The 14,283-nt window shown below is 29.1% G+C and overlaps 1 protein-coding gene across 1 annotated transcript; it reads right to left on the bottom strand.

Moving 5' to 3' along the window:
- Positions 1-645: 645 nt before the first annotated feature.
- Positions 646-2,743, bottom strand: LOC133793949 (cyclin-U4-1-like). Its single transcript, XM_062231172.1, has 2 exons — positions 2,261-2,743; positions 646-1,260 (listed from the first exon to the last, which is right to left on the bottom strand). The coding sequence occupies exons 1-2, from the start codon at positions 2,596-2,598 to the stop codon at positions 1,008-1,010; spliced, it is 591 nt and encodes a 196-aa protein (XP_062087156.1). The 5' UTR covers positions 2,599-2,743; the 3' UTR covers positions 646-1,007.
- Positions 2,744-14,283: the final 11,540 nt, after the last annotated feature.

Genomic DNA, 14,283 nt, shown 5'->3' with positions numbered 1-14,283 from the left:
AATGTACGCTAAAGTCTATCATTAATGTTTAATAATAATAATAATAATAATAATAAAAAATATTTATTGTTGTGTTAAATTTCATTTATGTAATATTTTGTGTCAAATTTAATATTAGTATATAGTATTTTTTTTTCTTTCAAAAATACTAAAATACAGCATTGAATTACAAATCTGGCACTGGATAATTTATTTTTATTTTCATGTTCAAGGGACCTTTTATAGGAGTGACTATTTCAATTGTAATGTTCAATGAACCAACATACTCCAAGTATAATGTAATAATATTACGTCAATTTTAAATTTATCTTCATAGTCAACGTCCCCACTAGTATATTGAAGGAATATTCAAATTTCCGACTCAATTCTAAAATAACTAAGTAAAACATATTAGTTTGATCCTTAGTTTTGCTTTTATTAGCGACATTTACCAATTTTAACAAGGATAAACATATACGATTTGACATGGTTGGCACCAGCTGATGCCACTGAGATGCCAGCAATTTCATTCTGGCAGCTTTAAGCGTATTGTAGACTATTTAAAGCTTCACCAATCACAATCATGTTAGCCAAACCAGACTGTAAAGGCCAATTCTCCACTCTACATTACATACATACATACATATAAATATAAATATAAATATATATTCATTATCCAAAATTCATTACTTGAAGAGAAAAAAGATCAAAATTGAAAGCATATAGTAGACGTAGAGATTGGGAAGATAGTGAACAAAACAAAAAAAGCTTAGTCAAGACATGTCGAGTAGTCTTTCAGCAAGTGCACCGGTTGATGAGTTGAGCTGGTTTTACCAGAACTATAATATGGCTTAAAAGGCAAGTCAAATGAGAAAGTTTTGACTTCTTACTAGTTTTTTCGTTTTCACTTGGCCAAACTCAAATGGGGTTGTGTAACTTTGAACCCAAAAAAAATATTGGCACTTATCTGATTCAAAACATATATATTAAATAAGCATTCCAAATTCTATTTGATTGCCCAAAAATGGCTAAACAGCTAGCTCTTTTTGGTGGGTAGATTCATCTTCATTGAAGCAACAATGAATCTTAATAATAGGTTTAGGAGTGTCTAGAGGAGACTGAAGTAACATTTCGTTTTGAAGGTAAGAACAGTAGGTGTGGAAGGTTGTAGGTGTCACATTTAATTGAAAGCTCAAACCAAACAAGAAGTCCACCTCAAGTAGGTTCATCTCTGCTGTGTTTATTCCTCCAACTTTAGCATAGTATGCATTATTGTAATACCTAAAAAATAGCTCAATTAGTCAATATGTTAATTTATAGATATGGAAAATCTCATTTTCTTAACTGGATTATAACCGAAGTAACATGGTTAAATGTGAGGCAGTGGGCACATAAAGTTCAGGCTTATGCATAAAATAATAAGTTGAATATATATATATATATATATATATTTATAGAACATAGAATAAAAGAAAGAGATAAGATATATAGAACTAAGCAAGCTAAAACAGATGACATGTATAAGAGCATCTATATATATATAAAAGACTAAAATGACAGCTGCTCCTCTTGTAAGCAACGACAGTCAAACCACAACAAAGAGTGCAGAGAAGACAAGTGTTTAATGCCAATCATTGAGATGGAAATGCAAGTTGGCAAAGTACTTTATTTTTGGGGGCCAGAAAACACGAGGCTTGATTGGGCTGTATCTCATTTTTCACTGCCATGCTTATATTTTTCCACTTATTTTCGTTTAAAATTAATTGGCATGGCATAGACAGCAAGACTACATCTCAGAGAAGTTGTCTACAATCCAAAAAGGACACTTCTCACATGTGGTAGTCTTCATTTTCATGGCAGTGCTGGTTGATTTCACCATTGCTGTCATTATTATGACTAATGTTGCTTGATAGATAAAGAGCATTTTCTCTAATTTTGAGTGACTAGACAGTTCTAATTTCACTCGAAGAAACCAAAAATAGGGCCTTCGAGATTTTGATCCCTTGTAAAATGATTTCAGTCTCATAAAGGAAAAAAAATGCCACTAATAAAATGATCATTAAAATCACTAGCAGATTAAGTTCATAAATTTAAAACAAACACGGGAAGATCCCATTTCAAAATGTATATCAGATCTTATTAGATCAAATAAGTGAAAACTCAACAAATACAATTTGACATAGAACAATATCTTTTCAACAAGCATATATATAGAAACAAAGTAAACAAAAACCCAATCAAGCAAAAATTCGAAAGAAGCAAGAGCTTGGAAGGTACTTACAAATCGTCCATGAACTTGGCGGAGACCATGACGCTGGTGATGAGCAAGCGATGGACATTAAAGGAGTTGATGGGCAACAATGGCTGGCTCTGAGTGAAGCGGTCAAGATAAACGTAGGCCACGACGAAGCAAGAAGGGCTACAATTGGCGTACTTGAAGATCCTCTGGAGGTAGCTGTGGATGGAGATGGTGGGTCGGGTCAGGCCATGGAAGATGGAGATCTTTTGGGAGTCGAAGCGCCGGTTCAGGTCGTTTGACTCGGCAACTCGCTCCAGCAGAGACGAGAGAAACGTTAGAACTCTGGGCATTAGTGCGTCTGAAGTGTCGAGCTCTGCCATGGATGAAGCTTGTTTGGTTAATATGGTGGTCTATCTTCTTTCTTCTGCGACCACTACTTCAGTGGGTACTTGTTTGTAGCTTCGTTTTCTTTTGCGTTGTTTCGTTTCTTTTCTTATAATAAACATAAAGACTCTCGTGCTTCTCTTCCCCTGACCCTGTATTACGTGTGTGTCAATGCTTAATATTTAAGCCAACCTGTAAAATGTTTATTTATTTATTATTATTAAAGATTTTAGGGAAAGAAAAGAAAAACTCTGGATTAGGGAAAATTAGTTAGTAGATCAGATCATTAATTGGAAATTTAAGGTGCTGTCTGCTATAACAGAGATTAATTAAATCTCAAAAAGTCATCATAAATTTTGTTTAGAGTACGGTATATATATATATATTTTTAAAAATATGATAAGTTTTTTTTTAAAACATTTCAAAAAAGGGTTTATACCTTTGCACTTTGTGTGTTTTATCTCATTAGTTGTTTGGACCCTGTGTTTTGATAAATTATTTTTTGGACTTTATATTTTGTAAAATAGTTAAAATAGAGCCCTAAACTCAATTTTGATGAAGAAAAAATTGAATATAACACCACAATTTTTAAGCAGAATGATTTTGTTTTTATTCTGAATTATTAGTTTGGTAAATTATTTGTGATTTTAGTTGAGAAAATATTGACCAAAATCGGGTTTATAGTTCTATTTTAATCATTTTACAAAACATAGAGTCCAAAAAATAATTTGTCAAAACACAAGGTCCAAAAAAATAATATGACAAAACACATATCCAACAAAAATATATACCCTTCAAAAAAATATACACTATTTCTCATTTTTGTGTAAGCGTAGAGTGAATATTTTTTTTAAATTTAAGATAATAAGTTTTTTTAGTGAATTTAAAACTTTTTAAATTTATTCCTTAATTAAAAAAAACTTTTAAAATTTATTAAATATTTTACTAGAATACGTATACCCGTCGTTTGTTTTATCTATTTTTTATCTCAATTTTGAATCATTTTAATCATTTATTTCCGTTCGTTAATTTCGTTATATATTCTATATAAAAAGTGTATAGATAACGGAAATTCTTGGTTTTAACGGTTTTTTAATTTTTTTCAGTTAATTTTAACAGAATATTTTTATATTTAACAGTAGATTGTAAATATGAATTAAACTTAAATAAATAAATAATTAAACAAATTAAATTAAGATATTTTTGAGATATTTTACAATGATAATTATTTAAAAATAATAAAATCATATATTTTATAACTTAAATAAAATTTAATCAAACTTGATATTATATTAAATATATAATATATAATCATTTGTTGTCACTCAAAAACTAGAACAAATATAAACTTAGACAAAAATAAATAAATAAATTAATTAAAATAAGATATTTTATGATAATTTAAATAATTAAATCATATTTATTTAAAAATAATAAAGACATATACATTATTTTTTTTATCTTATAAATTTGTGTGATAGTTTGTTTTTATCAAGTTATTGGAGCTTTTTTTTCTTCATCAAATTCATCAAAGGACATTGCGAGATATATTAAAATCTAAAAATAGTTGATGCATATATACTACTGTCTACACTATGATTTTTTCTATTCTTATTTTATTTCTATTATCAATTTCTTTTTAAATATTATTCTATTATATATATTATGTAATCATGTAAATATATATCTATGGCAACATTATGTTTATATATCATATATGTAAAGATTATTAATATAAATATTTATATATAATGTAGAAATATAATTCATTCGATTATAAAAATATATATTTTCAAAAAGATAGTGAACCCGTTTTTATTAAAATTATATACAATGTTTACAACTTTAAAACTAAGTAAATGTGCATTGCACGTTGCTTTTACCTAGTATATATATATATATAGGTCAATATCATACTTTTTTTTATTATTTAATTTTAAATGAAGGATTAGGGCTTACGGCAAGAGGTTTTGTGTACAATTATCAATGTTTCACCATGCGTTGGGAGTACATTTTTTTTAATAATATTGATAAGTAATTAGATTTCTTTCTTACTTATTAATTTGGGGGCAAAATCAAGTTTTACTAATTATACGTTGGTATTCAAAATATTCCTGATATATTTTCTATTTTTTAAGGGAGAGTTGGTGGAATTAATTAGGATATAAAAACTGGACATTAATTATTAACAGAGTGACAGATTGTTTTTATTTCTTTTTTTCCTTTTCTTTTCATGAAAGAAATCATATGTCACTTGTCTACTATGATCACATATGAAGATTTGGGAGAGAATATAGGGTTACTATTTTTCTAGCTATTACTTTCTTATGCTATAAATATATAAGTATTTTTTTTTTGCTTGAAATTCAATAATAAAAGAAAGGAACATAAAATGTGCACTTTTACAGCTAATTATAATTTTATTCAGTTATCTTATTTATTTATTTAAAAAAAAAAGAATAATCGCGCACATGCAGTTTGTTCTTTTGCATTAGGATTCAATTTGATCTACTTAACTATTAACTTTACTAATTATTTGTTTTATATGAATAGATTATGACTTGACAAGAAGTAAATATGTGAAAGCATTGAGTTGTAAGAAAATAATTGAAACAAAAAATAACAATATTTTTATGTGAAGGGATCGAATTATATTAACTTTCAACTACACTATAGTCAGAGTAAAACAAACCAAATAATAAAAATATGTTTGAAACTCACATTAAAAAATATCTCTTTTCCAAATGACTATAAGGATATAATCACATGTTAATTGATCAATATTAATTCAACAGCATTTATAGACAAGAGCTGGCAATATCCATCTCATAAGCAATCTCACATGATTTTATGCTTATGCTTGCATATGCATATTACTTACTTTCTTTCTTTATTTTTATTTTTTTTTAAAAAGAAAGGAAAAGAGAAAGAGAGAAAGGAAAAAAAATCCAATTAAACCTCATTTGAATCTGCACTTCAACCCTAAATGAGTAAAGGTAAAGATATTGGCCAACTTCTTCCTAAGTGAATTTCCACCAAAGAAAAACTTTGAATATGGTTGGCCACTTCTGCCGTTAGTTATATAATAATAATAATATAAACAAACATATATAAACTTTAATCATAACTATATTACCTTTTTCCTTACCAGAAATATTAAAAAAAGAGTTCAAATATAAACTTAGAGAATATGCCAACTTTCATTTTCTTTTGATGATATTCAAATTATAGATCTGTTACGTGAAGAGTCATTGAAAATTCATTTAAATTCCACTTTTTCATGGGCCATGCAAGGAGACCAAAGACATAATGTGGGTCGCCTTCCTTTTTGTTTATATTAATGTAAACATTGTTATTTTTTCGTTCTACTATAATTTTAAAAAAGAAAACAAATGTTGTTGCGACTGAAATTCCATATACTATATTCGGCGATATTAAAGGGTATATATATATATATATTAGATATAAGAGTTGGATCATTAATATTATCATAGTTATTTAATTTCCATGTGGAAAATTAAATCGAAAGGAGAAAATATTGTCCCTGAAGATAGTACCTTAGTGGTCCTAAAGAATTAAAATAATCAGTAGGCTTGGGTTTCACCAACACATGAGTAATCTGCTAATTCAACTTACTGAAAGAGACCATATCGAAATGTTAGGTTGTTATTCATTTATTTATTTATTTTGTGTCTGGACTTTGAATTATCGAGTATTTTATAAATTGATATCTATTTTTTTTTTGCCAAATTATAAAATTTAGATGTCATAAATGTGATCCAATTTTATGTGATATGTAATCTAATCCAATCCATTCAACAACCTTCTATTCTATAAAAGATTGTTGGACATAGAATTATTTAGAAAATTGAATAAATAAATAGTTTGATCAACTATATACATCATTTTTTTCCCATTTGGTGACATAATTAATGTTCTCAATACATTAACATAATAATGCACGTCTAAATAAAATAAGTAATTTAAAATTTTATTAATAATGTATACATTGGATTAGATTAGATTTGTTTGTACACGTCTAAACATGTTTTTTGTTGGAAATAAAATTAATTAATAACCAATTCAATCCAGTGAATTGTATTCAATTGTTACAAGTCAACTTAATTGGTAGAAGATTTCATATCTAAATCATGTAATAGACATAAGATGAAATCTAAGTCTTGGTACGTAGTTTAAGTTGAATATTGTAAGTTTGTAGCTAAGGTTTTCGGGAGGTGAAAACTGAAAAGTGAGAAATTTTATAATGGTAATTATAGTTTTATTGGCAATTTATTTTTTTCCATGTTATTATAAAAAAAATAAGGCTATTTAGGATTTTTGTCCATTAATTATGATAAATATATTATTGTGCTCTCTGATTTTTTTTAGTCGTTAAAAATTAATCGCAAACTATTTAGAGTGTTATAAAGTGAGACTTCTATTAAATTTTATCCTACGTGACTAACAAATTGTTAACTTGACATTGCCACGTCAGCGCCATATATATAATTTAAAATTAAAAATATATATTTCTTATTAAATATTAAAATTAAAAATATTTCAAAAACTCAAAAAAAATATTTTTTTTCTTTTAAATTCTTAAAAGAATAATTGTTTTTTGAATAAATTCTTAAAAGATTAATTAAATAAAATTTTTAAATATTAAAAAAAAATAAAAAATAATATATATTTTTTACAAAATTTAAACTAATCTAATTTAAACTTTATTAATTCTATCATTATTAAAAATAAATAATTTAATTTTGCCAAACAAAATAAATTAAATGAGGTTCAGTTTATTTTTTTAATATTTGGAAATTTTATTTAATTAATTTTTTAAGAATTTATTAAAAAATTAATTTTTTAAAAATTAAAATAGAAAAAAGATTTTTTGGAATTTTGGAATTATTTTGAATTTTAATATTTGATAAGAAATATTTTTTTTTAATTTTAAATTATATACATGGTGTTGACATGGCAATGAAAAGTTAGCAATCCATCATATACGATAAAACTTAACAGAAGTTTCATTTTACAACACTGTGAATAGTTCATGAGTAATTTTTAATGGCTGGAAAAAATTAGAAGCACAATAATGTATTCATCATGATTCGGGAGTAAAAAATCATAAATAACAAAAAAATAAATATTATTCCATATTTTCACATGTTTTTTTTTTAATATAAATTACCCATTAATAAAAAAAATTATTATACATCTCCTTATCTAATAATCACTAGTAGAATCTATAAGAGTATCATTAGTCTTCCATATTCTTACTTTATATTTCTATGCTTAGATTTTGTATAATTTTCAGCAATTATTATACTAAATACGTTAAGGGGTGGGTGAGTTAATAAATGAAATTTTCTTATTTAAAATTATTTATATTAATTAATACCACAATGTATCTATAAATAATTTATTTATAAAAGAGAACAAAAGAAAAGTAAAAAAGTGCAGATGGAACCACCTAATTATTATCAAATTTTTATATTAAAAGAAATATTATTAAGAAAATTTTGTTAATAATATGATTACAGTAATTATAATTTCAATCATGCGTAGAACCGTAAAAAGTATGCAACTTATTACTTTTAACTTCATGATTATAATAAATGTATAAATGTTTTTTTCTTAAAAATAAAATATCGTGGGACCAATCAATCTAAAACTAAAAGAAATGTTTCTCAGTCGAAGAGGAAACATACTAACATGTGTCTTATTAAGTAATTTCCTTCCAGTAGTGATACCTCTACCGAAAGATTGGATAAAAGAAAAGCAGCAACCGACATAGTAAACAAGAAAACCAGACAAATTTTCAATTTGTAAAAGAAATAATATAGATGTACATGTTATGAGGCCACTCCGGCTTGATTACAATTCAGAAAGTTCATATTCAATATGTGGGAACTAAATTTCTCCATAAGTTTGGAACATATCATATAGATACATCATCACATCAATGGCATGTTTACCAAAGAGTAATTGGAATTTGAATCAATCAATGAGATAAATGAATGAAAATAAAATATAGAAGAATTGAAATCATTATTGGTATTATGTCGTTTACTAATTCTAATTGGAAAGGGAATTATAATTATTTTATCTTATTTACATAATAAAAAAAGAATCAAAATACTCAAATTGACTAAATTGTCTTTTTTAAAATAATTTTATTTTATTTATTAAAATATATAAATTTAAAAAGTGAATAATAAATAAAAAATATATCCATAAATGTATATAACATAGTATGGGTGGTATATATTTTTAAAAAAAAATACAGCGCTACAATTATAAAATGTTACACATAAATATAATAATATTTTTTTAACGTTATTTATCAAATCATAGACTTATACTTATTAAGTTTGATTAGTATAATATTATTAAGGAATACGTGAACATACACATTATTTATTTATAAAGTCAATATAACCAATCCCAAAATATAATATCAAATAACAATCTTAAAAGATATCGAACTTAAACACAAATGCAAAAGCTTGGGTTGTTGCATAAATAGTAATGTTCTAATATCTTAAAATAATTATTAGGCATCATTCTGCAACATATTCATAATATATTGCATTTTCACTTCATCTAACATTGCATAAAACACTCGCATCAATGAGTGTTTTTCTGCTCGCATGTTGATGGCTTTAATATATTGCATTGCAGTTAGACTATCAATCTTGCTTATTAAGTATATAAATTCGCTTACATATCATCTACTTCTTTATCATTCGATAATGCATTGATCAGTCCTTGAAGCTTGGGGACGATTTCTAATACAGATTCTGCTAATGCATCAATATTAGTCGACATACCATCCATTACATTTGACCTTTTCTTTTTATTACGTTGTTGGATACTAGTAGTACTCTCGGTGGATCTAAGACGCATATTACTTGGTTGTTGAGTATTTGAGATGCCATCAAACTCATATATTTATTTATCAGCTCTTCCTCCAGCTATATTACATCAAGTCCAAAATCCACACCAGATGTATCCTCTTGTCGTATTTCCTCTTCATCATCGTCAGAATTACCAGCATTTGTTCCTGTAGCACTATCTCGACCATATATTTATGCTAGCTTGTAGTAATAAGGAAATTTTTTTCCATACAATCAATTTGCATCTTTACGTATTTGTGTATTCACAAAACAAAGCTATCACATGTTCTCATAAATAACAAACATTAATATATGTATATATACATGATTATATATAAACATATGTCAAACTATATTATATTTACCGTCATCCACTCATCAAATGCACTTTTTTCACACAATAACATCATATGTTCATTGTCCTAACCAAAACCACTTAAAGACAACAGTCAAGCAACAATATTTTCCCTTAAAAGTTTTAATACGAGATTCAATGTGAGGTGAGGCTTTCAATCTAGAATGCTGTAATTTTGTCTCTAACATGATCTCTATTTGTTGCAAATATCCATTTTTAAATCCACAATCAGCCCGCCATGTAGGATTTTGGCTTAACTCTAGAAGACAGTCGATCAAAGCATTGTCTTCCATTGGATTCCAATAATGTTTATTTTGACATCTCCCTCATTGACCTACATTAATGTTAGAACGCATCATGTACATTCATATAAAACTTCGCATGAGTATAAAAACAAAACTTAGAAGAATTAAGTACTCATAAATTAATATGAATAAAATTTGTAACGTCCCAAATTACCTAATAAGGCTTAGGGCCTTGATTAAAGGGTCAGGATGGTAAATTATGGAAATTACATGGTTATGTGTTTTATATGCGTGTAATTATGTGATTATGTGAGTTATATTATTATATGACTTGATATGCATGTGTTGGGTATATTAATTAAACATGTGGACCCGTTTCTTATTAGAAGGGAAATTTTCATAATTTGGCCCGTTATGGGTGTATTTGATGTATATGTGATATATGTGTGAGATCACATTATTATGTTGATATGTTTGGGTTTCTCGGTACGAGGCGATCCTAGGGAGCAAGCTAGAGGGAAAGTCACAACGGGATCAATATTTGACTCGATGTGAGTCAAGGGGTATATTGGGTATTTAGTACATTACTGAGTTATTGGGTAATGAGAATGAATATCTGATGATATATTAGGAGTTAGTGAGATCAGAAAGAAATTCTGGGAATTTTGACTATTTTACCCTCAGGGGCGTTTTTGGGATCCCGAGCATTGGGATTTACTTGAGGTTACTTAAGCTCGAAGTAACCTGTCAGAAACAAAAATACGTTCAAAACACTGTTTCTCTCTCTTCCGTTATCCTTTTTTTTTACCCTTCGTTGCATTTTTGAAGGAATCTCAAGTTTCAGGGCTCGAATTCAAGCAAGAATCAAGTCATAGTGATTCTAGGAGAGATTAGAAGCTTGTTAACCGGAGGATTTAGTGAAAAACAGCATAATTAGAGGTAATGTAAGCTTTAAATTTATGAGTTTCCATTTCTTAAAGTTTCTTAAGTTTTGAGGTTGGATTCTATGTTTTGATGAGTTTTTGAGTTGTTTGAAGCTTGGGTTTTGGTGGTTTTGGGCCATTGAAATGATTGATAACTTTGTTTTTGGGATTTGGATATGTTTGGATAGGTTTATGGGGTGTTTTGAAATGGGAAAAATGAAGGTTTTGGTTGGGTTCCAGGTCGGGCCGCGGCCCAAGCTTGATGAAGAAGAGGACCTGGCTGATGGACAATTAGGGCCGCGGCGCCTGATAGGTGCACTGCAGTGTGAGGCGCAGGCAGAAAGGGGTAGGGGCCTTTGTCTGGAGGTGGGTTGCGGCTCAGGGGCATGGGGCCGTGATGTTTAAGGGAAAAGTTGGCCTTAGGGAGGTTTTGGGTGTAGGAAGGAACTCAAACCTAAGGGCTCGGGGTCGATTCTACTACCCGGTTTAGTAGGATTCGACGTCCCGGAGGCCAGGACTCGGTCTGGAAGCCTTTTGTTACTCATTATTGATGGGATTCTATACTTGGTTGTGACTAGGTTATCTCTAAGGGCTCAGGATCACGATCGTGCTCGAGGGTCGTACTTATTTTTCATTATACTCAGACCTGAGGTAAGAAAACCGCACCCATTATGTGACATGCATGATTAGGGCTTGGCTCGGATGTTGAATATGATTTTGATTAGGCATTGGCCCCTGTAAATGTGCATGATTATGATTATGCATGTGATTATTGATGAAGCATGTTGAGTGCTCTACATATGGATGTTGGTTATACGATGAATGCATGTTAGCATTATTTACTTGAGAAAAGCATTGACTTATTAGTCAAGGATGGTAGTAGCGTTGAGCGCCGGTCATAAATCATTGACTTATTAGTCAAGGACGATAATAACACTGAGTGTTGGTCGTAAAGCATTGACTTATGAGTCAAGGGCAGCAATAGCGCACTGAGCGCTGGTCGATATGATTGGATCTAACCAAAAGCGCATTCCATGCCTGTTCGACTCAATGGTCGTAGAAAACTGAAGCGCCAGGTACACTAGGCCAGCTCCAAGGTTGGTTATATAGAGGATAGGGAAATGGGCCTCATGGTGACTTATTAGTCCCAGATTCTAGGGCGTTGAGACCCTAGTGTGACTTATTAGTCATGGTCCCATATGACACTGTAGTCATTTATATGATTGGTATGCATGCATGAGTAGGGTTATTACTACTGGGTGTGCTAAATATACATCTGAATCTGTATACATTGTTCATGCACTTGCATTAAGTTTTCTTGCTCGGTCTTGGCTCATGGGTGCTACGTGGTGCAGGTAAAGGGAAAGGAAAGCTGGACCAGCCATGAGTTGGAGAGCTTAGGTGGCGATGTGTACATATGCGGCCGCTTGACCACCACGGCCAATGTTTCTTGGAGGAACTATGGTTAAACCCTATTTTTGCCGCTTAGGTCGGTGGGTTATAACTTTTGGATTGTAACGACCTTTTTGGAACTGTAAACAACTTTGTAAATGTTATTATGGAATCCCATATACAGTTTAATGTTTTTAATGAAACATCCATTCCTTTTAACCGAATTTTTTAACCCTGGACCAGTAATCACACTTAGATGCACGTTTATGGCTTAATTACTCACTTAGCGAGTTAAACACTATTTAAAATATACAGTATAATGGTCTTGGCTAACCAGGGCGTTACAAAATTAAACTCAAACAACTTGGGAAAAAAGTAAGCACATTTCAAATTAATGTATGTATGTCGTTTATACATCAATATATGACCAAAAGTGCTCAAATACAAATAGTAGAATAATAAAAAAAATTAAAAAAAAAACTTATCCTAATCGTCTATTTGCTCGTCATATTATAACTAAGATATTTATTATTTTCTCTCTTTATATTAATCCAGAGAAGATTAATATTAATTTTAACCTATAGTTTTTCAAAAAAAAAACTATATAGTTAAATAATTAATTAATTCACAATTAATCAATTACTCATAATTATTTCTTTGCCCTGGAAAATAATTCATTTGCAATTTAGTCTTTTCTCTTAACAAATCTTTCTTTTGACATCCTTACCCTTGACATTGTAGGACAGAGGTGATCTGGGGACCATGGACCTATAATACGAAGCTCCAATAAACCAGATTATTAATTCCATGATTACTCCACTATAAATATAGAACTGCATTCTAAGTATTTATAGAATTATATTTACAGAGTTTTCTCTAGTAGTCCATTGATATAATTAATATATGTAGTTCTATCCTCCATTATTGGTTCGTTAATTAGAGCTGGTCAAAATTATCGTTTTATACTTCTAATTACGTCTTGATCGTTAAGTACCATTAATTCACTAGCGAATAATTAATCTATAATCTAATTATAGATTTGAGCTCAATAACTATTTAGTTCCATAATCAACCCTTAAGGGAACCAATATTCGATCTGTTAGGAAAGCATGGATTCCATTATTGTAATTCATGTTCCCAACCATCCATGATATTGAATCTCCAAAACAAAATTCATTAGCCTCATTATTCTAAGAGACCTTAATGAGTGAATCAAAAGATCCAATAAACATAAACATGAGTTCATGAATACTAAGGATTTAGACTGATATACAAATGATCATCTATTATGACAAGAATTAAATCTTTACGTCAAACGACAAATTTATAAAGATAATTAATTCTCATCGATCCTGTCATGTATAATCTCTATTATATAAATCACCTTTACTAAGATGTCTATCTGCATTAGTAATTTGAATCTAGATTACTTGCATCTCGTATGCTTAGCAAACCGTACTAGTAACCATTTATTAAAAATTCTTTACTTTAATATGTTACTAACTATTTTATTCATTATATATGATCTTAATTCTCTCGTACTAATACAAGATCATATTCTCGTGAATGAATAGGGAATTTTCTTGATATTATTATATAATTAATTCAAACAATAATTATAACATTCAAATATAATAAAATTGTACTTTATTTAAAACTAATAAAATGTCTTTACATGCTTTTACGACATTAATCCTAAAAATCTCCCACTTGCCCTCAAAGCAAGTGAGGCATTGCCCTTAATCCCATATTGCGCATGTGACCCATGAACGACTTTGCAGGAAGTGTCTTGGTTAATTGGTCAACTAGGTTCTGTTCCGGCGCTACCTTCATAATAGTCACATCACCTCAGTGTACAATCTCTCTT

This window comes from Humulus lupulus, chromosome 8 (genome assembly GCF_963169125.1).
Source record: "Humulus lupulus chromosome 8, drHumLupu1.1, whole genome shotgun sequence".
Lineage (NCBI taxonomy): Eukaryota > Viridiplantae > Streptophyta > Magnoliopsida > Rosales > Cannabaceae > Humulus > Humulus lupulus.
Note: the sequence above shows the minus strand (reverse complement) of the source record. Positions and strands in the feature narration are given on the sequence as shown.